Raw genomic sequence first — 26,101 nt, 5'->3', positions numbered from 1 at the left:
ATGACTTAAATGTAATGTAATGTAAATGTGTTCTACCCTGGTTGTCCTGAACACAATGAACCTGTTTGTTGTATTATGATGAACATTTTCCGCATCTGAATGAACTCATGACTCCATTCTATGCACACCGTACGACCTGCTTTTCTGAATTGCATTGTGAAAGCCTAACACTGTATCGATTGTATTTTATCATTTAGCTAGTCATGTTGGTAATAGAACAAGCTTTCAAATCATGCCCACCTGACCCAGATTGCGATTTATAATGGAGCGTTTTTGGTTGCGTAAACAACAACAGTAATTGTGTAAAAGCAGGGATGCAGCGCTGTGTTCCGATGTTCTCTATTTCCTCCACGGCAATGCCAGGAGAGCTAAAAAAAACACCTTATAGTTGAAGACTCTTTGAGTGCATTGAAATGACTTAGGAACTGTGCCCACACTGGTGGGGTGTGTGGCCACTTGAAGACAACAGCTAGTCCTCTCACTCAAACCCTTGTCATATTTTTGTGTTATGTTGCACCTACCCCACATTTTCCAGAAATATTCTTAACATGTTACTGAATGTATCCAGAGTATTTTTCGATTTCGTTATTGACAAATGCTGTGAAAAGTATAGTTAACGTAAAATGCACATAAAATCAACAGTGTAAAGTTTGGATTCATTCAGTCTCGTGTCAGGTGAACTAAACTCAGCAAAAAAAGAAATATCCCTTTTTCAGGACCCTGTCTTTCAAAGATAATTCGTAAAAATCAAAATAACTTCACAGATCTTCATTGTAAAGGGTTAAAACACTGTTTCCCATGCGTGTTCAATGAACCATAAACAATAAATGAACATGCACCTGTGGATCGGTCGTTAAGACACTAACAGCTTACGGACGTTAGGCAATTAAGGTCACAGTTATGAAAACTTATTACACTAAAGAGGCCTTTCTACTGACTCTGAAAAACACCAAAAGAAAGATGCCCAGGGTCCCTGCTCATCTGTGTGAATGAGGACTGCAGATGTGGCCAGGGCAATAAATTGCAATGTCCGTACTGTGAGACGCCTAAGACTGCACTACAGGGAGACAGTACGGACAGCTGATCGTCCTCGCAGTGGCAGACCACGTGTAACAACACCTGCACAGGATCGGTACATCCGAACATCACACCTGCGGGACAGGTACAGGATGGCAACAACAACCTCCCGAGTTACACCAGCAACGCACAATCCCTCCATCAGTGCTCAAACTGTCCACAATAGGCTGAGAGGCTGGACTGAGGGCTTGTAGGCCTGTTGTAAGGCAGGTCCTCACCAGACACTCAGCAACAACATCGCCTATGGGCACAAACCCACCATCGCTGGACCAGACAGGACTGGCAAAAAGTGCTCTTCACTGACGAGTCGCGGTTTGTCTCACCAGGGGTGATGGTCGGATTCGCGTTTATCGTCGAAGCAATGAGCATTACACCGAGGCCTGTACTCTGGAGTGGGATTGATTTGCAGGTGGAGGGTCCGTCATGGTCTGGGGCGGTGTGTCACAGCATCATCGGACTGAGCTTGTTGTCATTGCAGGCAATCTCAACCATAGTCTCGGCCCCCTTTGTGTCACCTTAGGAGCGGCGACCCTCGCCACCAACCCCGGATTGGAGACCCTAGTAGAGGGCACCACTTGACTGAGGGGCGCCTCTGGACTGAGGGGCGCTTCTGGACTGAGGGGCGCCTCTGGACTGAGGGGCGCCTCTGGACTGAGGGGCGTCTCTGGACTGAGGGGCGCCTCTGGACTGAGGGGCGCTTCTGGACTGAGGGGCGCTTCTGGACTGAGGGGCGCTTCTGGACTGAGGGGCGCCTCTGGACTGAGGGGCGCCTCTGGACTGAGGGGCGCCTCTGGACTGAGGGGCGCCTCTGGGCTGAGGGGCGCCTCTGGACTGAGGGGCGCCTCTGGACTGAGGGGCGCTTCTGGACTGAGGGGCGCCTCTGGACTGAGGGGCGCCTCTGGACTGAGGGGCGCCTCTGGACTGAGGGGCGCTTCTGGACTGAGGGGCGCCTCTGGACTGAGGGGCGCTTCTGGACTGAGGGGCGCCTCTGGACTGAGGGGCGCCTCTGGACTGAGGGGCGCTTTTGGACTGAGGGGCGCCTCTGGACTGAGGGGCTGCGGCTCTGGCAGCTCCGGACTGGCGGGCGGCTCTTGCAGCTCCGGACTGGCGGGCGGCTCTGGCAGCTCCGGACTGGCGGGCGGCTCTGGCCTGGAGAGAGAACCTGGAGGGAGGAGACGGAGAGGCAGCCTGGTGCGTGGGGCTGCCACAGGACCCACCAGGCTGGGGAGACCTACAGGAGGCCTGGTGCTTAGAGGAGGCACCGGATGGACCGGGCTGTGGGGGAGCACTGGAGCTCTGGTGCTCTTGTAAGTCGCTCTGGATAAGAGCATCTGCTAAATGACTTAAATGTAAATGTAAATGACTTAAATGGTGCGCAGCCTTGGCACCACTCCTCCAGGCTGGATGTCCATTTTAGCCCAGACCCTCCAGAGTGCAGGCACAGGTTGAACCGGGCTGTGAGTGAGCACTGGAGATCTGGTGCATACCACTCGCACCTCTCCCATAGGCTCAATGCCCACATTCGCCCGGCACGAGCGGAGCGCAGGCATAGGACGCACTGCACCCTCCCAGCGCCCCGGAGACACACCACGTAGAGCCGGCGCAGGATACCCTGGGCCGAAACGGCGTACCGGAGACCAGACACGTTGAGCCGGCACAACATGCCCTGGCTGGATGCCCACTTTCGCATGACACTTGCTGGCCGATAGCGCTCCGGGCTATGAACGCGTACTGGCGACACCGTGCGCTTAACCGCATAACACGGTGCCTGACCAGTAACGCGCTGCTTACGATAAGCACGAGGAGTGGGCTCAGGTCTCCAACCTGACTTTGCCACACTCCCCGTGTGCCCCCCCCCCCCCCCCCCCCCCCCAAAAATGGGGCTGCCTCTCGTGCCTGTCGCGCTGCCGTGCTGCCTCCTCATATCGCCGCCGCTCAGCTTTCGCTGCCTCCAGTTCTTCTTTGGGGCAGCGATATTCCCCAGCCTGTGCCCAGGGTCCCTTACCGTCTAGTATCTCCTCCCATGTCCATGAGTCCAGAATCCTCTGCTCCTGTTTACCACGCTGCTTGGTCCTTGGTTGGTGGGTGATTCTGTAACGGATTTCCTCTTCGTCTGAGGAGGAGTAGCAAGGATCGGACTAATGTGCAGCGTGGTAAGTGTCCATAATAAGATATTTAATAAATCAACAGAACACTGAACAAAATAACAAAAGTACAAACAAAGTACCGAAACAGTCCCGTATGGTGCAAACACTAACACAGGAAACAATCACCCACAAAACACAATAGAAAACAGGCTACCTAAATATGGCTCCCAATCAGAGACAACGACTGACACCTGCCTCTGATTGAGAACCATACTAGGCCAAACACATAGAAATATAACATACAGAACAACACATAGAAAAACAACATAGAATGCCCACCCCAACTCACACCCTGACCAAACTAAAATAAAGACATAAAAAAGGAACTATGGCCAGAATGTGACAACAGTAAAGTCTGAAAAAACACTACAGTGAATACTATTTATTTTTTCATTTGGGTACATATTATGATCCAAACAGTCTTTCTATCCCACTATGTCTGTAATTTATACAAATATTATCATCATCAACAACATTTTCCTCTCTGTTGGTGAGTCTAATGGAAGTAAAGCTGCTAGACAGAAACGATCTGTGTCTCATTGCTTTTATGTGTTTACTAGCTACTAACCTACTCCTGAGGCACAGGCGGGGCTGGACAATTCTAGCTACCAACGTTTCTGTCGACAATCAATATGCAAAGCACATCTGGGCATTTAAGGCCAAGATCTCATTTGTACCAAACACTGACCCCTAATAATATTTGTCCACTGATTACAGCATATAATGTAATCAAGAATTACACAGCAGGGAAAATGACTGCTCTCTGAGACTCATTTTATTGGTCATAACTCTATATTGTTTTTTTGTCACAAAGAGATGAAAGAGGTAGCAGAAAAACAAGAGAAACAGACAAGGCAGGAGCAGTGAAGGTGGAGTGATGGGTGTTATCTATGTTTGTTCAGGCTGGTTCCACTTTCTCCCTCCTTCCCAGGCCTTTGCTAAGTGTGTGAGAGTGTGAAAGGTCCTTTAATAAGACACTGCACTGCATGGGTGTTGCCAGGTCCCCTTAACCCCAAAATAAAATATATAGCAAAGAAATACAAAAACAACCCAGAATATAAACTGAAGGGGTAAAAACAACCCAGAATGTAAACTGAAGGGGTAAAAACAACCCAGAATGTAAACTGAAGGGGTAAAAACAACCCAGAATATAAACTGAAGTGGTAAAAACAACCCAGAATGTAAACTGAAGGGGTAAAAACATCCCAGAATATAAACTGAAGGGGTAAAAACAACCCAGAATATAAACTGAAGATATAAAAACAACCCAGAATATAAACTGAAGGGGTAAAAACAACCCAGAATGTAAACTGAAGGGGTAAAAACAACCCAGAATATAAACTGAAGATATAAAAACAACCCAGAATATAAACTGAAGGGGTAAAAACAACCCAGAATATAAACTGAAGGGGTAAAAACAACCCAGAATATAAACTGAAGGGGTAAAAACAACCCAGAATATAAACTGAAGGGGTAAAAACAACCCAGAATATAAACTGAAGGGGTAAAAACAACCCAGAATATAAACTGAAGGGGTAAAAACAACCCAGAATATAAACTGAAGGGGTAAAAACAACCCAGAATATAAACTGAAGGGGTAAAAACATCCCAGAATATAAACTGAAGGGGTAAAAACAACCCAGAATATAAACTGAAGTGGTAAAAACAACCCAGAATGTAAACTGAAGGGGAAAAAACATCCCAGAATATAAATTGAATGGGTTAGAACAACCCAGAATGTAAACTGAAGGGGTAAAATCAACCCAGAATATAAACTGAAGGGGTAAAAACAACCCAGAATATAAACTGAAGGGGAAAAAACAACCCAGAATATAAACTGAAGGGGAAAAAACAACCCAGAATATATACTGAAGGGGTAAAAACAACCCATAATATAAACTGAAGGGGTAAAAACAACTCAGAATATAAACTGAAGGGGTAAAAACAACCCAGAATGTAAACTGAAGATATAAAAACAACCCAGAATGTAAACTGAAGGGGTAAAATCAACCCAGAATATAAACTGAAGGGGTAAAATCAACCCAGAATATAAACTGAAGGGGTAAAATCAACCCAGAATAAAAACTGAAGGGGTAAAAACAACCCGGAATATAAACTGAAGGGGAAAAAACAACCCAGAATATAAACTGAAGGGGAAAAAACAACCCAGAATATAAATTGAATGGGTTAAAACAACCCAGAATATAAACTGAAGTGATAAAAACAACCCAGAATATAAACTGAAGTGGTAAAAACAACCCAGAATATAAACTGAAGTGGTAAAAACAACCCAGTATATAAACTGAAGGGGTAAAAACAACCCAGAATATAAACTGAAGGGGTAAAAACAACCCAGAATATAAACTGAAGGGGTAAAAACAACCCAGAATATAAACTGAAGGGGTAAAAACATCCCAGAATATAAACTGAAGGGATAAAAACAACCCAGAATGTAAACTGAAGGGGTAAAAACAACCCAGAATGTAAACTGAAGGGGTAAAAACAACCCAGAATATAAACTGAAGGGGTAAAAACAACCCAGAATATAAACTGAAGGGATAAAAAGAGACAATGCCCTAAGGAGGAGAAGAGAAAATAATCTGACATGACAGGGAGTTGACTGTCTATTTGACGAATGTATATTTATTTATCTCTGCTAATTGCATCCTGTTGTGTTGTCAAGTAAGTGCCATTGAGTTAATAATAGATTAAATCATAGTGTAAATTCACCTGATGCAGCCTACTTGATGGAGGGAGGGAGCATCTGGGTAAATTATGTTGAGATTAATGAAGAGGTTTTAATTCCATCAGATTTAATTAGTGTTCTGCATAAACCACAGCGTTTACACTTAGCTAGCAGGCCAGATCTCATCTCAGCCTCTGACTGAGATATCAATTACCACAGCCTTTGGGATGCACCTGCACTAATACGGTGGCTTTAGGGGCTGACAAAAATCCATACACACACATTCTAGATGCCACAAGTGGTCAGATGATGCAGATGCTACGCTACAGGACTGTTTTGCTAGCACAGACAAGAATATGTTCCGGGATTCATCCAATGGCATTGAGGAGTATACCACCTCAGTCATCGGGTTCATCAATAAATGCACCAACGACGTCATCCCCACAGTGACCATACGTACATATCCCAACCAGAAGCCATGGATTACAGGCAACATCCGCATCGAGCTAAAGACTAGAGCTGCCGCTTTCAAGGAGTGGGACACTAATCTGGACGCTTATAACAAATCCCGGTATGCCCTCAGACGAACCATCAAACAAGCAAAGCGTCAATACAGGATTAAGATTGAATCCTACTACACCGGCTTTGACGCTCGTCGAATGTGACAGGGCTTGAAAACTATTACGGACTGCAAAGGGAAACCGAGACACAAGCTGCCCAGTGGCGTGAGCCTACCAGACGAGCTAAATGCCTTTTATGCTCGCTTCGAGGCAAGCAACACTGAAGCATGCACGAGAGCACCAGCTGTTCTGGATGACTGTGTGATAACGCTCTCGTAGCCGATGTGAGCAAGACCTTTAAACAGGTCAACATTCACAAAGCCGCAGGGCCAGACGGATTACCAGGACAAAGCCATATCTCAGACTGGCCAATAAAACGAAAAGATTAAGATGGGCAAAATGACACAGACGCTGGACAGAGATATGGCTTTTTCTTTGCAACTCTGCCTAGAAGGCCAACATTCCGGAGTCGCCTCTTCACTGTTGACGTTGAGACTGGTGTTTTGCAGGTACTGTTTTATGAAGCTGCCAGTTGAGGACTTGTGAGGCATCTGTTTCTCAAACTAGACACTCTAATGTACTTGTCCTCTTGCTCAGTTGTGCACCGGGGCCTCACACTCCTCTTTATATTCTGGTTAGAGCAAGTTTGCACTGTTCTGTGAAGGGAGTAGTACACAGCGTTGTATGAGATCTTCAGTTTCAATTTCTCGCATGGAATAGCCTTCATTTCTCAGAACAAGAATAGACTGATGAGTTTCAGAAGAAAGTTTGTTTCTGGCCATTTTGAGCCTGTAATCGAACCCACAAACGCTGATGCTCCAGATACTCAACTAGGCTAAAGAAGGCCAGTTTTGTTGCTTCTTTAATCAGAACAACAGTTTTCAGCTGTGCTAACATAATTGCAAAAGGGTTTTCTAATGATCAATTAGCCTTTTAAAATGATAAACTTGGATTAGCTAACACTACATGCCATTGGAACACAGGAGTGATGGTTGCTGATAATGGGCCTCTGTACGCCTACGTAGATATTCCATAAAACATTAGACGTTTCCAACTACAAAAGTCATTTACAACATGAACAATGTCTACAGTGTATTTCTGATCAATTGATGCTATTTTAATGGACAAAAATGTACTTTTCTTTCATAAGGACATTTCTAAGTGACCCAAAACTTTAGTGTAGACTCGGTACCGGTACACCCTGTGTATAGCCTCGTTGTTGTTATTTTATTGTATTCCTTTTTGTTATTTTTTACTTTAGTTTAGTTGGTAAATATTTTCTTAACTCTTTCTTGAACTGCGCTCTTGGTTAAGGGCTTGTAAGTAAGCATTTCACGTTAAGATCTACACTTGTTGTGTTTGGCACATGTGACTAATAAAGTAGAATTTGATTTGATTACAGTATACTGAGTGTTACTGGTTTGTCTCCCCTGCTGCCTTTGTCTGCAGATCATGTGGTGTGTGAAGAGGAGTTTAAGTATGCCATGCTGGCCCTGAACTGTGTGTGTCCTGCTACCTCCACCCTCATCACCCTGTTGATCCACTCCTCTAGAGGACAGTGAGTGCACACACACAAACCCCCACACACACACACACTCTTTTTCCAATGGGTGTTGGTGGTATCAGACAGAGGCAGTGAAGTATGTCCTTTTGCCTAACAGATGCTGTGTACATTGAGCTGTACACAGCAGATTAATCATGGTAGATAGACTACTGACCTAAAGTAAACCCAGACCAGTCATAATCCTCTTAAACCCAGACCAGTCATGATCCTCTATCTGCTGCCCCCTCCACCCCTCTACTTTCAGAACAGCACCCCCAGAGGCCTTCAGGCAACGTGCAGGAACCTTCCAGCCCCTCAACAGGTCAGTGTGTGTCACTGTCCTCCTAAACCACCGACAACTCCCTCCCCCTCCTTCCGTATCCCTGATGTGCGGTGACATTAACTCGGCCAGGCATGCTGTCCACATGAAACTGTCCATTTATTATTTACAGACGACAGTTGTTTCTGTAATGCAGTCCTTCTCACATCACTGCCACCCACAGCCACACTCTCCGCCCCGCACCCTTCCTTTCTCACCTCCTGTCTCTCAACTCATCCTTTCTAAAGGCTGACAAAGTGAACACAACCCATGTGTGAAGCTCTCTCAATGTGTAGCGTTCAGCAGCGTCTATCTTGGCAGCTGTATTGCTCTGATAGTGTCTGTGTCCCTGTGTGTGTCTCTGTGCTGATTGAGTTATTGATTGGTTTCTGACACAGTTGTAAAGTGTTAACACTGCAGCCTTGAGGGGAAGTGTCTTTGATGTGTGGTTGATGCTGAAAGGGAAGCTGCGTGCAACACTGTTTAAAAGGTCAACTCTGTCCCCTAATGACCAATCCATTCCCTGATCGTGTCTCAGGGAGGGCGGCGCATGCTCAGCTGACCAGTGGCAGCGCACCTACCGCCGCTGCTCAGCCAATGAGGTGCATCACATTTGTCTGGAGGAGAGCAAGTTCTTTGGGGAGTACCAGGGGAAGAGTTTCACCTTCGCCTCCTTCCACGCACACAAGAAGTGAGTCAATAAGCAGACATACACAAAGTTTACATTTGACATTTTAGTCATTTAGCAGACACTCTTAACCACACACCCACACACCACACACATTTCACATTTTAGTCATTTAGCAGATGCTATTAACCACACACACCACACACATTTGACATTTTAGTCATTAGCAGATGCTATTAACCACAAACAAACACACTTCCTGTATCTGATCCTCTCCTCCTCGGTCAGGTATGGTGTGTGTCTGATCGGAGTGCGGAGGCTGGAAAATGCCAACATCCTGCTGAACCCAGGTCCCGGCCACATCATGGGCGGCTCAGACACCTGCTTCTACATCAACATTTCCAAGGAGGAGAACTCAGCTTTCGTCAGGGGCCACAGAGAGCCCACGCGGGGGGGGCCCAAGGGCAGTGACAGGGGGGTGGGGCCCCAGACCATCTACCATGGACTCACCAGACTGCCTGTCCACAGCATCATCGCCAGCATGGGTCAGTCAGTCTCACTGACTCACAGTGACACAGTTACATTCAGATCCTTTGTCCATGTGCACTTAGCATAATGTTTCTTATTATACAATTGTGTCTTTCCTGATCCATGTACATGGCACAGATTAGGACATGTTTTACAATGTACATGGCACAGATTGGGACATGTTTTACAATGTACATGGCACAGATTAGGACATGTTTTACAATGTACATGGCACAGATTAGGACATGTTTTACAATGTACACAGCACAGATTAGGACATGTTTTACAATGTACATGGCACAGATTAGGACATGTTTTACAATGTACATGGCACAGATTAGGACATGTTTTACAATGTACACAGCACAGATTAGGACATGTTTTACAATGTACATGGCACAGATTAGGACATGTTTTACAATGTACACAGCACAGATTAGGACATGTTTTACAATGTACACAGCACAGATTAGGACATGTTTTACAATGTACATGGCACAGATTAGGACATGTTTTCCATGTTGAACCACAATAGGCAGATGTAAGAAGCCTAACAGTTGTATGAGGAATAAAACAGTATCTGAATGTAAGTCTCTGGTGATAAGAGCATCTGCCAACTGAGTGAAATGTATCTGGCATGTAGGTTTCCTTTTGTTTTAGAGACGTTTTACAACCACACCCTCTGGTGGAGAACTCTGGGACTTCTGGTTCTCAAAGTTTGAATGTGAAAATGTGCCCCAGAACAATCACAGACACGGATGCAAACATAGCACACAGGGCAAGCACAGATCCACAATCAGTACTATTTGGCTTTGTGAGAGAACAATGGTACTCCCAGTCACAGCACATTGGTACTCTCACAAAGCCAAATTGTACTGATTCTCGATCTGTGCTTGCCATGTGTGCTATGTTGGCATCTGCATCTGTGTTTGTTCTAGGGCACATTTTTCCTTTAGCCTGTGCTGGTATGGACAGGACAGTGCTATAACTGTTTTCTACTAAGGGTGTGGACTGGTCATAGATTGCATGAGTGATTGTATGTGTCCTCTGTCCCCCGTAGGCACGGTGGCCATTGACCTGCAGGACTCCAGTGACAGCAGCCCAGAGGGCCAGGGCCCAGGGGGCATGACCATGGGCAGTGGGGGAGGTGGAGGTGGCAGGGCCAGCCGGACAGAGGGGGGGTTGGGGGGCGCTAACACCCTGGCCCTTCCAGCCACAGCAGACTCTGCCGAGGAGAGACGCCACAGCATCGCCCCTGTCCTGGAGCTGGTGGACGGGGTCAACTCAGCAACCTTCGACCCGCTGGGTGACCAATCAGAGGACGAGGGCGGGGACGAGGGGAAGGATGAGGGGGACGGAGACGAGAATGGCCAGTGGTGGGGTGGACGCTGCGAGTAAGTGTTTAGGAGTTGCCTGAGGTCTAATGTGTGTTTGAATTAGTTTGAGTCCTGCCATGTTGTGTCCTCAGACCCAGGTGTAAATGTGTTTGTGTGTTTCTGTCTGTCTTTGTGTATGTGTGCGTGTGCGCGCGTGTGTGTGTGGCAGGTGGGTGAAGGGGTACCCGCTGAACTCCCCGTACATTGGCAGTTCCCCTGCCTTGTGTCACCTGCTGCAGGAAAAGATGCCCTTCTGCTGCCTGCGCCTGGACAAGGTGGGAATCAGACTACTTCTGCCTTACTTAACCTCAACTAGAACCATCCTACCTCCCTACCTGACCTCTCTTCGATGATGATGATGACCTTCATGTAATCCAATGTATTTCCTGTGTCGTTCCTGTCTCCCTCCTACAGGCCTGCCACCACATCCCGTTGGAGGACGCTCGGTCCTACGGCTTTAAGAACAAGCTGATCATCGTGTCGGCGGAGAGTGCAGGAAACGGCCTGTACAACTTTATCGCGCCCCTGAGGGCTTACTACCGCCCCAAGAAAGAGCTCAACCCCATCGTCCTGCTACTGGAGAACATGTGAGCGGAAACAGACGCACTGCAGGAAACCATAGAATTACATAGATATAGAACACTGTAAATCTCTATGGTGTAACTACACTGCAGGAAACCATAGAATTACATAGATATAGAACACTGTAAATCTCTATGGTGTAACCACACTGCAGGAAACTGTAGAATTACATAGATATGGAACATTGTAAATCTCTATGGTGTAACCACACTGCAGGAAACCATAGAATTACATAGATATAGAACACTGTAAATCTCTATGGTGTAACCACACTGCAGGAAACCATAGAATTACATAGATACAGAACACTGTAAATCTCTATGGTGTAACCACACTGCAGGAAACCATAGAATTACATAGATATAGAACACTGTAAATCTCTATGGTGCAACCACACTGCAGGAAACTATAGAATTACATAGATATGGAACATTGTAAATCTCTATGGTGTAACTACACTGCAGGAAACCATAGAATTACATAGATATAGAACACTGTAAATCTCTATGGTGTAACCACACTGCAGGAAACCATAGAATTACATAGATATGGAACATTGTAAATCTCTATGGTGTAACCACACTGCAGGAAACTATAGAATTACATAGATATGGAACATTGTAAATCTCTATGGTGTAACCACACTGCAGGAAACCATAGAATTACATAGATATGGAACATTGTAAATCTCTATGGTGCAACCACACTGCAGGAAACCATAGAATTACATAGATATAGAACATTGTAAATCTCTATGGTGCAACCACACTGCAGGAAACCATAGAATTACATAGATATAGAACACTGTAAATCTCTATGGTGCAACCACACTGCAGGAAACCATAGAATTACATAGATATAGAACACTGTAAATCTCTATGGTGCAACCACACTGCAGGAAACCATAGAATTACATAGATATGGAACATTGTACATCTCTATGGTGCAACCACACTGCAGGAAACCATAGAATTACATAGATATAGAACATTGTAAATCTATATGGTGCAACCACACTGCAGGAAACCATAGAATTACATAGATATAGAACACTGTAAATCTCTATGGTGCAACCACACTGCAGGAAACCATAGAATTACATAGATATAGAACACTGTAAATATCTATGGTGTAACCACACTGCAGGAAACCATAGAATTACATAGATATGGAACACTGTAAATCTCTATGGTGTAACCACACTGCAGGAAACCATAGAATTACATAGATATAGAACACTGTAAATCTCTATGGTGCAACCACACTGCAGGAAACCATAGAATTACATAGATATAGAACACTGTAAATCTCTATGGTGTAACCACACTGCAGGAAACTATAGAATTACATAGATATGGAACATTGTAAATCTCTATGGTGCAACCACACTGCAGGAAACTGTAGAATTACATAGATATGGAACATTGTAAATCTCTATGGTGCAACCACACTGCAGGAAACCATAGAATTACATAGATATAGAACACTGTAAATCTCTATGGTGTAACCACACTGCAGGAAACCATAGAATTACATAGATATGGAACATTGTAAATCTCTATGGTGCAACCACACTGCAGGAAACCATAGAATTACATAGATATAGAACACTGTAAATCTCTATGGTGCAACCACACTGCAGGAAACCATAGAATTACATAGATATAGAACACTGTAAATATCTATGGTGTAACCACACTGCAGGAAACTATAGAATTACATAGATATGGAACATTGTAAATCTCTATGGTGCAACCACACTGCAGGAAACTATAGAATTACATAGATATGGAACATTGTAAATCTCTATGGTGCAACCACACTGCAGGAAACTATAGAATTACATAGATATGGAACATTGTAAATCTCTATGGTGCAACCACACTGCAGGAAACTATAGAATTACATAGATATGGAACATTGTAAATCTCTATGGTGTAACCACACTGCAGGAAACTATAGAATTACATAGATATGGAACATTGTAAATCTCTATGGTGTAACCACACTGCAGGAAACCATAGAATTACATAGATATAGAACACTAAATCTCTATGGTGTAACCACACTGCAGGAAACCATAGAATTACATAGATATAGAACACTGTAAATCTCTATGGTGTAACCACACTGCAGGAAACCATAGAATTACATAGATATGGAACATTGTAAATCTCTATGGTGCAACCACACTGCAGGAAACTATAGAATTACATAGATATGGAACATTGTAAATCTCTATGGTGCAACCACACTGCAGGAAACTGTAGAATTACATAGATATGGAACATTGTAAATCTCTATGGTGCAACCACACTGCAGGAAACTGTAGAATTACATAGATATGGAACATTGTAAATCTCTATGGTGCAACCACACTGCAGGAAACTATAGAATTACATAGATATGGAACATTGTAAATCTCTATGGTGCAACCACACTGCAGGAAACTATAGAATTACATAGATATGGAACATTGTAAATCTCTATGGTGTAACCACACTGCAGGAAACTATAGAATTACATAGATATGGAACATTGTAAATCTCTATGGTGCAACCACACTGCAGGAAACTATAGAATTACATAGATATGGAACATTGTAAATCTCTATGGTGTAACCACACTGCAGGAAACCATAGAATTACATAGATATAGAACACTAAATCTCTATGGTGTAACCACACTGCAGGAAACCATAGAATTACATAGATATAGAACACTGTAAATCTCTATGGTGCAACCACACTGCAGGAAACTATAGAATTACATAGATATGGAACATTGTAAATCTCTATGGTGCAACCACACTGCAGGAAACTGTAGAATTACATAGATATGGAACATTGTAAATCTCTATGGTGCAACCACACTGCAGGAAACTGTAGAATTACATAGATATGGAACATTGTAAATCTCTATGGTGCAACCACACTGCAGGAAACTATAGAATTACATAGATATGGAACATTGTAAATCTCTATGGTGCAACCACACTGCAGGAAACTATAGAATTACATAGATATGGAACATTGTAAATCTCTATGGTGTAACCACACTGCAGGTGGAGCATAGAATTACATAGATATGGAACACTGTAAATCTCTATGGTGTAACCACACTGCAGGTGGAGCATAGAGAAACCCTCTTTAAACACACTGTCAGGGAAGAAGGGATGGTCTCATTTTAAGAGTTCCATTAACAGAATATACTGTATGAAAATGTCTGTGTTTCAAGAGTTTATGGGCACTCTGCAGTGCACTGTGCACATAATATGAAATATTACTGTGGTTTTTCCTTGTGCAAAACCCCAATGTGGGCATATTAAAGTGGAATCCAATAAAAGGCCAATAAAAAGTCATGGCCGTGTAGCGCTTTGCTATCCCACAGTTCTCTGCACACAGCAGCCAGGACTTTATATTTCAAATCAAAATCAAAAATCAAATCACATTTTATTTGTCACAGGTGAATGCTTACTTACAAGCCCTTAGCCAACAATGCAGTTCAAGAAATAGAGTTAAGAAAATAGTTACTAAATAAACTAAATTCAAACATTTAATAAAAAGTAACACAATAAAATAACAATAATGAGGCTATATACAGGGGGTACCGGTACCGAGTCAATGTGCGGGGGTACAGGTTAGTCGAGGTAATTTGTACATGTAGGTAGGGGTGAAGCGACTATACATAGATAATAGAATCTGTGACTTGTGTGGTTGGAGTCTTTGACAATTTTTTGGGCCTTCCTCTGACACCACCTAGTATATAGGTACTGGATGGCAGGAAGCTTGGCCCCAGTGATGTACTGGGCCGTATGCACTACCCTCTGTAGTGCCTTGCGGTCGGAGGCCGAGCAGTTGCCATACCAGGCAGTGATGCAACCAGTCAGGATGCTTTCGATGGTGCAGCTTTAGAACTTTTTGAGGATCTGAGGACCCATGCCAAGACTTTTCAGTCTCCTGAGAGGGAATAGGTGTTGTCGTGCCCTCTTCACGACTGTCTTGGTGTGTTTGGACCATGATAGTTTGTTGGTGATGTGGACACCAAGGAACTTGAAACGCTCGACCCGTTCCACTACAGCCCCGTCGATGTGAATGGGGGCGTGTTTGGCCCTCCTTTTCCTGTAGTCCACTGTAGTACAGCTCATTTGTCTTGCTCACGTTGAGGTAGAGGTTGTTGTCCTGTCACCACACTGCCATGTTTCTGACCTCCTCCCTATTGGCTGTCTCCTCGTTGTCGGCAACTGCTCGGCCTCTGACCGTGAGGCACTACAGAGGGTAGTGCGTACAGCCCGGTACATCAATGGGGCCAAGCTTCCTGCCATCCAGGACCTCTATACCAGGCGGTGTCAGAGGAAGGCCCTAAAAATTGCCAAAGACTCCAGCGACACAGGTCATAGACTGTTCTCTCTGCTACAGCACGGCAAGCGGTACCGGAGCGCCAAGTTTAGGTCCAAAAGGTTACTTAACAGCAGCTTCTACCCCCAAACCATAAGACTGCTGAACAATTCATCAAATGGCCACCCGGACTATTTCCATTGACACCGCCCTCCCACCTCCCTTTGTTTTTACACTGCTGCTACTCACAATGTATTATCTATACACAGTCACTTTACTCCTACCTACATGTACTAATTATCTCAATTTCCTTGACTAACCTGTGTCCCCACACATTGACTCTGTACCGGTACCCCCTGTAAACAGCCTTGTTACTGTTATTTTATTGTTACTCTTTTATTATTTTGTACTTCAGTTTATTTAGTAAATACTTTCTAACAGTTATTTTTCTTCAAACTGCATTGTTGGTTAATTGGCTTGTAAGTCATCATTTCACTGTAAGGTCCAGCCACCCAAGTCATAGACTGTTCTCTCTGCTACCGCACGGCAAGCGGTACCGGGACGCCAAGTCTAGGTCCAAGTCTAGGTCCCTGTTGTATTCGGTGAATGTGACAAATAACATTTGATTTGATTTGATTGGGGGTTCTCTAGTAGCCTGGTTCCCAGATCTGTTTGTGCTGTCTTGCCAACTCCTATGGTGATTGACGCATGACAATAATAAGAGATAATGAGAGTTACAGGAGTTGGCAAGACAACACAAACAGATCTTGGACTCATGCTACTTCTCTATCTCTACCACTGCAGGGAGCCTGTTTATTTATTGTGGTAGGTATACGTTTGTGCTGTATGGGTCTCCCGGTAATCCATATGTGTTGTGATTGATTCAGACCCGAGCCAGACTTCCTGGAGGCTATCTGCTGGTTCCCCATGGTGTTCTACACAGTGGGCTCCATTGACAAGTAAGAGAATCCTCCTCGGTACCCTGGTGGCATCATCTGCTTTTCACTCCTACTCTACTTGTTTTCCTCCACTGCTAATTCATACTGTAGCAGCTACACCCCCCGAAGCTGTATATGGATTGACTTTGTTCTGTACTGTACATCATATCAGTTAGTCATTCCTGCTCTCTGCTCACTGCTATTTCTCTGTATATGGACAGTGTCAGTTCTGTTCCAATCTTTCTGTCTCAAGACATTAGTCCTATAGTCCCAAGCCCCTCTCTCTTTCCCCCTCCCTCTCTCTTTCCCCCTCCCTCTCTCTTTCTCCCTCCCTTTCTCTTTCTCCCTCCCTCTCTCGTTCTCCTTCCCTCTCTCTTTCCCCCTCCCTCTCTCTTTCTCCCTCCCTCTCTCTTTCCCCCTCCCTCTCTCTTTCCCCCTCCCTCTCTCTTTCCCCCTCCCTCTCTATGTCCCCCTCCCTCTCTCTTTCTCCCTCCCTCTCTCTTTCCCCTCCCTCTCTCTTTCCCCTCCCTCTCTCTTTCTCCCTCCCTCTCTCTTTCTCCTTCCCTCTCTCTTTCCCCCTCCCTCTATCTTTCTCCCTCCCTCTCTCTTTCCCCCTCCCTCTCTCTTTCCCCCTCCCTCTCTCTTTCCCCTCCCTCTCTCTTTCTCCCTCCCTCTCTATGTCCCCCTCCCTCTCTCTTTCTCCCTCCCTCTCTCTTTCTCCTCCCTTTCTCTTTCTCCTTCCCTTTCTCTTTCCCCCTCCCTCTCTCTTTCTCCCTCCCTCTCTCTTTCCCCCTCCCTCTCTCTTTCCCCCTCCCTCTCTCTTTCCCCTCCCTCTCTCTTTCCTCCTCCCTCTCTCTGTCCCCCTCACTCTCTCTTCCCCCCTCCCTCTCTCTTTCCCCCTCCCTCTCTCTTTCCCCCTCCCTCTCTATTTCTCCCTCCCTCTCTCTTTCCCCCTCCCTCTCTCTTTCTCCCTTCCTCTCTCTTTCTCCCTCCCTCTCTCTTTCCCCTCCCTCTCTCTTTCTCCCTCCCTCTCTCTTTCTCCCTCCCTCTCTCTTTCTCCTTCCCTCTCTCTTTCCCCCTCCCTCTCTCTTTCTCCCTCCTTCTCTCTTTCCCCCTCCCTCTCTCTTTCCCCCTCCTTCTCTCTTTCCCCTCCCTCTCTCTTTCTCCCTCCCTCTCTCTTTCTCCCTCCCTCTCTCTTTCCCCTCCCTCTCTCTTTCTCCCTCCCTCTCTATTTCTCCTTCCCTCTCTCTTTCCCCCTCCCTCTCTCTTTCTCCCTCCCTCTCTCTTTCCCCCTCCCTCTCTCTTTCCCACTCCCTCTCTCTTTCCCCTCCCTCTCTCTTTCTCCCTCCCTCTCTCTGTCCCCCTCACTCTCTCTTCCCCCCTCCCTCTCTCTTTCCCCCTCCCTCTCTCTTTCCCCCTCCCTCTCTCTTTCTACCTCCCTCTCTCTTTCCCCCTTCCTCTCTCTTTCTCCCTTCCTCTCTCTTTCTCCCTCCCTCTCTCTTTCCCCCTCCCTCTCTCTTTCTCCCTCCCTCTCTCTTTCTCCCTCCCTCTCTCTTTCTCCCTCCCTCTCTCTTTCTCCCTCCCTCTCTCTTTCCCCCTCCCTCTCTCTTTCTCCCTCCCTCTCTCTTTCTCCGTCCCTCTCTCTTTCTCCCTCCATCTCTCTTTCCCCCTCCCTCTCTATTTCTCCCTCCCTCTCTCTTTCCCCCTTCCTCTCTCTTTCTCCCTCCCTCTCTCTTTCTCCCTCCCTCTCTCTTTCTCCCTCTCTCTCTTTCCCCCTTCCTCCCTCTTTCTCCCTCCCTCTCTCTTTCTCCCTCCCTCTCTCTTTCTCCCTTCCTCTCTCTTTCTACCTTCCTCTCTCTTTTTCCTTCCTTCCCTCTCTCTTTCTCCCTCACTCTCTCTTTCGCCCTCCCTCTCTCTTTCTCCCTCCCTCTCTCTTTCCCCCTCTCTCTCTTTCCCCCTTCCTCTCTCTTTCTCCCTCCCTCTCTCTTTCTCCCTCACTCTCTCTTTCGCCCTCCCTCTCTCTTTCTCCCTCCCTCTCTCTTTCCCCCTCTCTCTCTTTCTCCCTCCCTCTCTCTTTCTCCTCCCTCTCTCTTTCCCCCTCTCTCTCTTTCCCCCTTCCTCTCTCTTTCCCCCTCTCTCTCTTTCTCCCTCCCTCTCTCTTTCTCCCTCCCTCTCTCTTTCTCCCTCCCTCTCTCTTTCTCCCTCCCTCTCTCTTTCCCCCTCCCTCTCTCTTTCTCCCTCCCTCTCTCTTTCTCCGTCCCTCTCTCTTTCTCCCTCCATCTCTCTTTCCCCCTCCCTCTCTCTTTCCCCCTCTCTCTCTTTCTCCCTCTCTCTCTTTCCCCCTTCCTCTCTCTTTCCCCCTCTCTCTCTTTCCCCCTTCCACTCTCTTTCCCCCTCTCTCTCTTTCTCCCTCTCTCTCTTTCCCCCTTCCTCTCTCTTTCTCCCTCTCTCTCTTTCCCCCTTCCTCTCTCTTTCCCCCTTCCTCTCTCTTTCCCCCTCTCTCTCTTTCCCCCTTCCTCTCTCTTTCCCCCTCTCTCTCTTTCCCCCTTCCTCTCTCTTTCCCCCTTCCTCTCTCTTTCCCCCTTCCTCTCTCTTTCCCCCTTCCTCTCTCTTTCTCCCTCTCTCTCTTTCCCCCTTCCTCTCTCTTTCTCCCTCTCTCTCTTTCCCCCTTCCTCTCTCTTTCCCCCTCTCTCTCTTTCCCCCTTCCTCTCTCTTTCCCCCTCTCTCTCTTTCTCCCTCCCTCTCTCTTTCTCCCTCTCTCTCTTTCCCCCTTCCTCTCTCTTTCCCCCTTCCTCTCTCTTTCCCCCTTCCTCTCTCTTTCCCCCTTCCTCTCTCTTTCCCCCTCTCTCTCTTTCCCCCTTCCTCTCTCTTTCCCCCTTCCTCTCTCTTTCTCCCTCCCTCTCTCTTTCTCCCTCCCTCTCTCTTTCTCCCTCCCTCTCTCTTTCTCCCTCTCTCTCTCTTCTCCCTTCCTCTCTCTTTCTCCCTTCCTCTCTCGTTCTCCCTCCCTCTCTCTTTCTCCCTCCCTCTCTCTTTCTCCCTCCCTCTCTCTTTCCCCATCTCTCTCTTTCCCCCTTCCTCTCTCTTTCTCCCTCCCTCTCTCTTTCCCCCTCTCTCTCTTTCCCCCTTCCTCTCTCTTTCCCCCTTCCTCTCTCTTTCCCCCTTCCTCTCTCTTTCCCCCTTCCTCTCTCTTTCCCCCTTCCTCTCTCTTTCTCCCTCCCTCTCTCTTTCCCCCTCTCTCTCTTTCCCCCTTCCTCCCTCTTTCTCCCTCCCTCTCTCTTTCTCCCTCCATCTCTCTCTTTCTCCCTCCCTCTCTCTTTCCCCCTCTCTCTCTTTCCCCCTTCCTCTCTCTTTCTCCCTCCCTCTCTCTTTCCCCCTCTCTCTCTTTCCCCCTTCCTCTCTCTTTCTCCCTCCCTCTCTCTTTCTCCCTCCATCTCTCTCTTTCTCCCTCCCTCTCTCTTTCCCCATCTCTCTCTTTCCCCCTTCCTCTCTCTTTCTCCCTCCCTCTCTCTTTCTCCCTCCTTCTCTCTCTTTCCCCCTTCCTCCCTCTTTCTCCCTCCCTCTCTCTTTCTCCCTCCCTCTCTCTTTCTCCCTCCCTCTCTCTTTCCCCCTTCCTCTCTCTTTTTCCTTCCCTCTCTCTTTCTCCCTCACTCTCTCTTTCGCCCTCCCTCTCTCTTTCTCCCTCCCTCTCTCTTTCCCCCTCTCTCTCTTTCCCCCTTCCTCTCTCTTTCTCCCTCCCTCTCTCTTTCTCCCTTCCTCTCTCTTTCTCCCTCCCTCTCTCTTTCTCCCTCCCTCTCGCTTTCTCCCTCCCTCTCTCTTTCTCCTCCCTCTCTCTTTCCCCCTCTCTCTCTTTCCCCCTTCCTCTCTCTTTCCCCCTCTCTCTCTTTCTCCCTCCCTCTCTCTTTCCCCCTCTCTCTCTTTCCCCCCTTTCTCTCTCTTTCTCCCTCCCTCTCTCTTTCTCCCTCCCTCTCTCTTTCTCCCTCCCTCTCTCTTTCTCCCTCTCTCTCTCTTCTCCCTTCCTCTCTCTTTCTCCCTTCCTCTCTCGTTCTCCCTCCCTCTCTCTTTCTCCCTCCCTCTCTCTTTCTCCCTCCCTCTCTCTTTCCCCATCTCTCTCTTTCCCCCTTCCTCTCTCGTTCTCCCTCCCTCTCTCTTTCTCCCTCCCTCTCTCTTTCTCCCTCCCTCTCTCTTTCCCCATCTCTCTCTTTCCCCCTTCCTCTCTCTTTCTCCCTCCCTCTCTCTTTCTCCCTCCCTCTCTCTTTCTCCCTCTCTCTCTCTTCTCCCTTCCTCTCTCTTTCTCCCTTCCTCTCTCGTTCTCCCTCCCTCTCTCTTTCTCCCTCCCTCTCTCTTTCTCCCTCCCTCTCTCTTTCCCCATCTCTCTCTTTCCCCCTTCCTCTCTCTTTCTCCCTCCCTCTCTCTTTCCCCCTTCCTCTCTCTTTCTCCCTTCCTCTCTCTCTCTCCCTCCCTCTCTCTTTCCCCCTCCCTCTCTCTTTCTCCCTCCCTCTCTCTTTCTCCCTCCCTCTCTCTTTCTCCCTCCCTCTCTCTTTCTCCCTCCCTCTCTCTTTCCCCCTCCCTCCCTCTTATCCCCTCCCTCTCTCTTTCTCCCTCCCTCTCTCTTTCTCCGTCCCTCTCTCTTTCTCCCTCCCTCTCTCTTTCCCCCTCCTTTCTCCCTTCCTCTCTCTTTCTCCCTCCCTCTCTCTTTCCCCCTCCCTCTCTCTTTCTCCCTCCCTCTCTCTTTCTCCCTCCCTCTCTCTTTCTCCCTCCCTCTCTCTTTCCCCCTTCCTCTCTCTTTCTCCCTCCCTCTCTCTTTCTCCCTCCCTCTCTCTTTCCCCCTCCCTCTCTATTTCTCCCTCCCTCTCTCTTTCCCCCTTCCTCTCTCTTTCTCCCTCCCTCTCTCTTTCTCCCTCCCTCTCTCTTTCTCCCTCCCTCTCTCTTTCCCCCTCTCTCTCTCTTTCTCCCTCCCTCTCTCTTTCTCCGTCCCTCTCTCTTTCTCCCTCCCTCTCTCTTTCCCCCTCCTTTCTCCCTTCCTCTCTCTTTCTCCCTCCCTCTCTCTTTCCCCCTCCCTCTCTCTTTCTCCCTCCCTCTCTCTTTCTCCCTCCCTCTCTCTTTCTCCCTCCCTCTCTCTTTCTCCCTCCCTCTCTCTTTCCCCCTTCCTCTCTCTTTCTCCCTCCCTCTCTCTTTCCCCCTCCCTCTCTATTTCTCCCTCCCTCTCTCTTTCCCCCTTCCTCTCTCTTTCTCCCTCCCTCTCTCTTTCTCCCTCCCTCTCTCTTTCTCCCTCCCTCTCTCTTTCCCCCTCTCTCTCTCTTTCTCCCTCCCTCTCTCTTTCTCCCTTCCTCTCTCTTTCTACCTTCCTCTCTCTTTCTCCCTCCCTCTCTCTTTCTCCCTCACTCTCTCTTTCGCCCTCCCTCTCTCTTTCTCCCTCCCTCTCTCTTTCTCCCTCCCTCTCTCTTTCTCCCTCCCTCTCTCTTTCCCCCTCCTTTCTCCCTTCCTCTCTCTTTCTACCTTCCTCTCTCTTTCTCCCTCCCTCTCTCTTTCTCCCTCACTCTCTCTTTCGCCCTCCCTCTCTCTTTCTCCCTCCCTCTCTCTTTCCCCCTCTCTCTCTTCCCCCCTTCCTCTCTCTTTCTCCCTCCCTCTCTCTATATCCCTTCCTCCCTCTTTCTCCCTCCCTCTCTCTTTCTCCCTCCCTCTCGCTTTCTCCCTCCCTCTCTCTTTCCCCCTCTCTCTCTTTCTCCCTCCCTCTCTCTTTCCCCCTCTCTCTCTTTCCCCCTTCCTCTCTCTTTCTCCCTCCCTCTCTCTTTCTCCCTCCCTCTCTCTTTCTCCCTCCCTCTCTCTTTCTCCCTCCCTCTCTCTTCTCCCTTCCTCTCTCTTTCTCCCTTCCTCTCTCTTTCTCCCTCCCTCTCTCTTTCTCCCTCCCTCTCTTTCCCCCTTTCTCTCTTTCCCCATTCCTCTCTCTTTCTCCCTCCCTCTCTATTTCTCCCTCCCTCTCTCTTTCCCCCTTCCTCTCTCTTTCTCCCTCCCTCTCTCTTTCCCCCTTCCTCTCTTTTTCTCCCTCCCTCTCTCTTTCCCCCTTCCTCTCTCTTTCCCCCTTCCTCTCTCTTTCTCCCTCCCTCTCTCTTTCTCCCTCCCTCTCTTTCCCCCTTTCTCTCTTTCCCCATTCCTCTCTCTTTCTCCCTCCCTCTCTATTTCTCCCTCCCTCTCTCTTTCCCCCTTCCTCTCTCTTTCTCCCTCCCTCTCTCTTTCTCCCTCCCTCTCTCTTTCTCCCTTCCTCTCTCTTTCTCCCTTCCTCTCTCTTTCTCTCTCCCTCTCTCTTTCTCCCTCCCTCTCTCTTTCTCCCTCCCTCTCTCTTTCCCCATCTCTCTCTTTCCCCCTTCCTCTCTCTTTCTCCCTCCCTCTCTCTTTCTCCCTCCCTCTCTCTTTCTCCCTTCCTCTCTCTTTCTCCCTTTCTCTCTCTTTCTCCCTCCCTCTCTCTTTCTCCCTCCCTCTCTCTTTCTCCCTCCCTCTCTCTTTCTCCTTCTAGCCTGGACAGTCTGCTGCGTTGTGGGGTGACGTTTGCTGACACCATGGTGGTGGTTGACAAGGAGAGCTCCATGATCGCTGAGGAGGACTACATGGCCGACGCTAAGACCATAGTCAACGTCCAGACCCTCTTTAGGTGGGCTGCTCAGCCATACACAACCATTACACACCCATCACACCATACCATCCTGCAGAATCCAACAGTTGTTTGTGTGCATTCATAGATATCTGCATTCAGGAAGCACTCTATGTCTAAGAATTTGATTGTGTCTCTTTCCTCTGTCCTCCCAGACTGTTCCCAGCCCTCAGCATCATCACTGAGCTCACCCACCCAGCCAACATGCGCTTCATGCAGTTCAAAGTCAAAGACCACTACTCCCTGGCTCTCTCCAAGCTGGAGAAGGTAACATTGTATTATGGTACTCTCTGTGGTGAGTCGGACCATCCTAGTCAGATCATCGAATGATGGGTCATGTGGGAATGTCAAAAGGAAGTGGTACTCCATTACTGTAATGCTTTTCCATTTCCCTGTCTCTCTCTCTTCCTGTCTCTCTCTCTTCCTGTCTCTCTCTCTTCCTGTCTCTCTCTCTCTCTCTCTCTCTCCTTGTCTCTCTCTCTCTCTCCCTGTCTCTCTCTCTCTCTTCCTGTCTCTCTCTCTCTTCCTCACTCTCTCTCTCTTCCTCACTCTCTCTCTCTTCCTGTCTCTCTCTTCCTGTCTCTGTCTCTCCCTGTCAATTCAATTCATTAAATTTCAATTTAAGGGCTTTATTGTCATGGGAAACATATGTTAACATTGCCAAAGCAAGTGAAGTAGATAAGAAACAAAAGTGAAATAAACAATACAAATGTACAGTAAACATTACACTCACAGAAGCTCCAAAAGAATAAATCAATCAAGTTTATTTTATATAGTCCTTCGTACATCAGCTAATATCTCGAAGTGCTGTACAGAAACCCAGCCTAAAACCCCAAACAGCAACCAATGCAGGTGTAGAAGCACGGTGGCTAGGAAAAACTCCCTAGAAAGGCCAGAAACTAGGAAGAAACCTAGAGAGGAACCAGGCTATGAGGGGTGTCCAGTCCTCTTCTGGCTGTGCCGGGTGGAGATTATAACAGAACATGGCCAAGATGTTCAAAATGTTCATAAATGACAAGCATGGTCAAATAATAATCAGGAATAAATGTCAGTTGGCTTTTCATAGCCGATCATTAAGAGTTGAAAACAGCAGGTCTGGGACAGGTAGGGGTTCCATAACCGCAGGCAGAGCAGTTGAAACTGGAACAGCAGCAAGGCCAGGTGGACTGGGGACAGCAAGGAGTCATCATGCCCGGTAGTCCTGACGTATGGTCCTAGGGCTCAGGTCCTCCGAGAGAGAGAAAGAAAGAGAGAAGGAGAGAATTAGAGAGAGCATACTTAAATTCACACAGGACACTGGATAAGACAGGAGAAGTACTCCAGGTATAACCAACTGACCCTAGCCCCCCGACACAAACTACTGCAGCATAAATACTGGAGGCTGAGACAGGAGGGGTCAGGAGACACTGTGGCCCCATCCGATGATACCCCCGGACAGGGCCAAACAGGAAGGATAATACCCCACCCACTTTGCCAAATCACAGCCCCCACACCACTAGAGGGATATCTTCAACCACCAACTTACAATCCTGAGACAAGGCCGAGTATAGCCCACAAAGATCTCCACCACAGCACAAACCAAGGGGCGCCAGCCCAGACAGGAAGATCACGTCAGTAACTCAATCCACTCAAGTGACGCACCCCTCCTAGGGACGGCATGAAAGAGCACAAGTAAGCCAGTGACTCAGCCCCTGTAATAGGGTTAGAGGTAGAGAATCCCAGTGGAGAGAGGGGGACCGACCAGGCAGAGACAGCAAGGGCGGTTCGTTGCTCCAGAGCCTTTCCGTTCACCTTCACACTCCTGGGCCAGACTACACTCAATCATATGACCTACTGAAGAGATAAGTCTTCAATAAAGACATTTCAAAAAAATTTAAGTCATATTATGTCTATATACAGTGTTGTAATAATGTGCAAATAGTTAAAGTACAAAAGGGAAACTAAATAAACAGAAATATAGGTTGTATTTACAATGGTGTTTGTTCTTCAATAGTTACCCTTTTCTTGTGGCAACGGGTCATAAATCTTGCTGCTGTAATGACACACTGTTTATCAAAATTGGGTTTGTTTTGGAATTATTTGTGGGTCTGTGTAATCTGAGGGAAATATGCATCTCTAATATGGTCATACATTTGGCAGGAGGTTATGAAGTGCAGCTCAGTTTCCTCCTCATTTTGTGGGCAGTGTGCACATAGCCTGTCTTCTCCTGAGAGCCAGGTCTGCCTACAGCGGCCTTTCTCAATAGCAAGGCTATGCTCACTGAGTCTGGACATAGTCAAAGCTTTCCTTAAGTTTGGGTCAGTCAGAATGGTCAGGTATTCTGCCACTGTGTACTCTCTGTTTAGAGCCAAATAGCATTCTAGTTTGCTCTGTTTCTTTTGTTAATTCTTTCCAATGTGTCAAGTAATTATCTTTTTGTTTTCTCATGATTTGGTTGGGTCTAATTGTGTTGCTGTCCTGGGACTATGTGGGGTCTGTATGTGTTTGTGAACAGAGTCTTCTCCAGGTTAATCTCTCTGTAGGTGATGGCTTTGTTATGGAAGGTTTGGGAATCGCTTCCTTTTAGGTCGTTGTAGAATTTAACGTCTCTTTTCTCTCTCTCTCCCTGTCTTTCTCTCTCCCTGTCACCCTCTCCCTGTCTTTCTCTCTCCGTCTCTCTCTCTCCCTGTCTTTCTCTCTCCCTGTCACCCTCTCCCTGTCTTTCTCTCTCCGTCTCTCTCTCTCCCTGTCTCTC

General features: G+C 47.2%; 1 protein-coding gene across 2 annotated transcripts in view; it reads left to right on the top strand.

Moving 5' to 3' along the window:
- LOC129827960 (potassium channel subfamily T member 2-like) overlaps nucleotides 1-26,101 on the top strand; it is an 85,113-nt gene that overhangs the window by 55,225 nt on the left and 3,787 nt on the right. For both annotated transcript variants that reach the window (XM_055889286.1, XM_055889278.1), the window contains 10 exons: nucleotides 7,920-8,028; nucleotides 8,279-8,335; nucleotides 8,871-9,023; nucleotides 9,249-9,505; nucleotides 10,549-10,882; nucleotides 11,034-11,139; nucleotides 11,279-11,451; nucleotides 16,671-16,742; nucleotides 23,233-23,367; nucleotides 23,523-23,634. In XM_055889286.1, coding sequence (XP_055745261.1) covers nucleotides 7,920-8,028; nucleotides 8,279-8,335; nucleotides 8,871-9,023; nucleotides 9,249-9,505; nucleotides 10,549-10,882; nucleotides 11,034-11,139; nucleotides 11,279-11,451; nucleotides 16,671-16,742; nucleotides 23,233-23,367; nucleotides 23,523-23,634 — 1,508 coding nt within the window. The remainder of the gene's footprint in view (nucleotides 1-7,919; nucleotides 8,029-8,278; nucleotides 8,336-8,870; nucleotides 9,024-9,248; nucleotides 9,506-10,548; nucleotides 10,883-11,033; nucleotides 11,140-11,278; nucleotides 11,452-16,670; nucleotides 16,743-23,232; nucleotides 23,368-23,522; nucleotides 23,635-26,101) is intronic.

This window comes from Salvelinus fontinalis, chromosome 2, assembly GCF_029448725.1.
Source record: "Salvelinus fontinalis isolate EN_2023a chromosome 2, ASM2944872v1, whole genome shotgun sequence".
NCBI classification, from domain to species: domain Eukaryota; kingdom Metazoa; phylum Chordata; class Actinopteri; order Salmoniformes; family Salmonidae; genus Salvelinus; species Salvelinus fontinalis.
The sequence above is the reverse complement of the archived record's forward strand: the minus strand, read 5'-3'. Positions and strand labels throughout refer to the sequence as shown.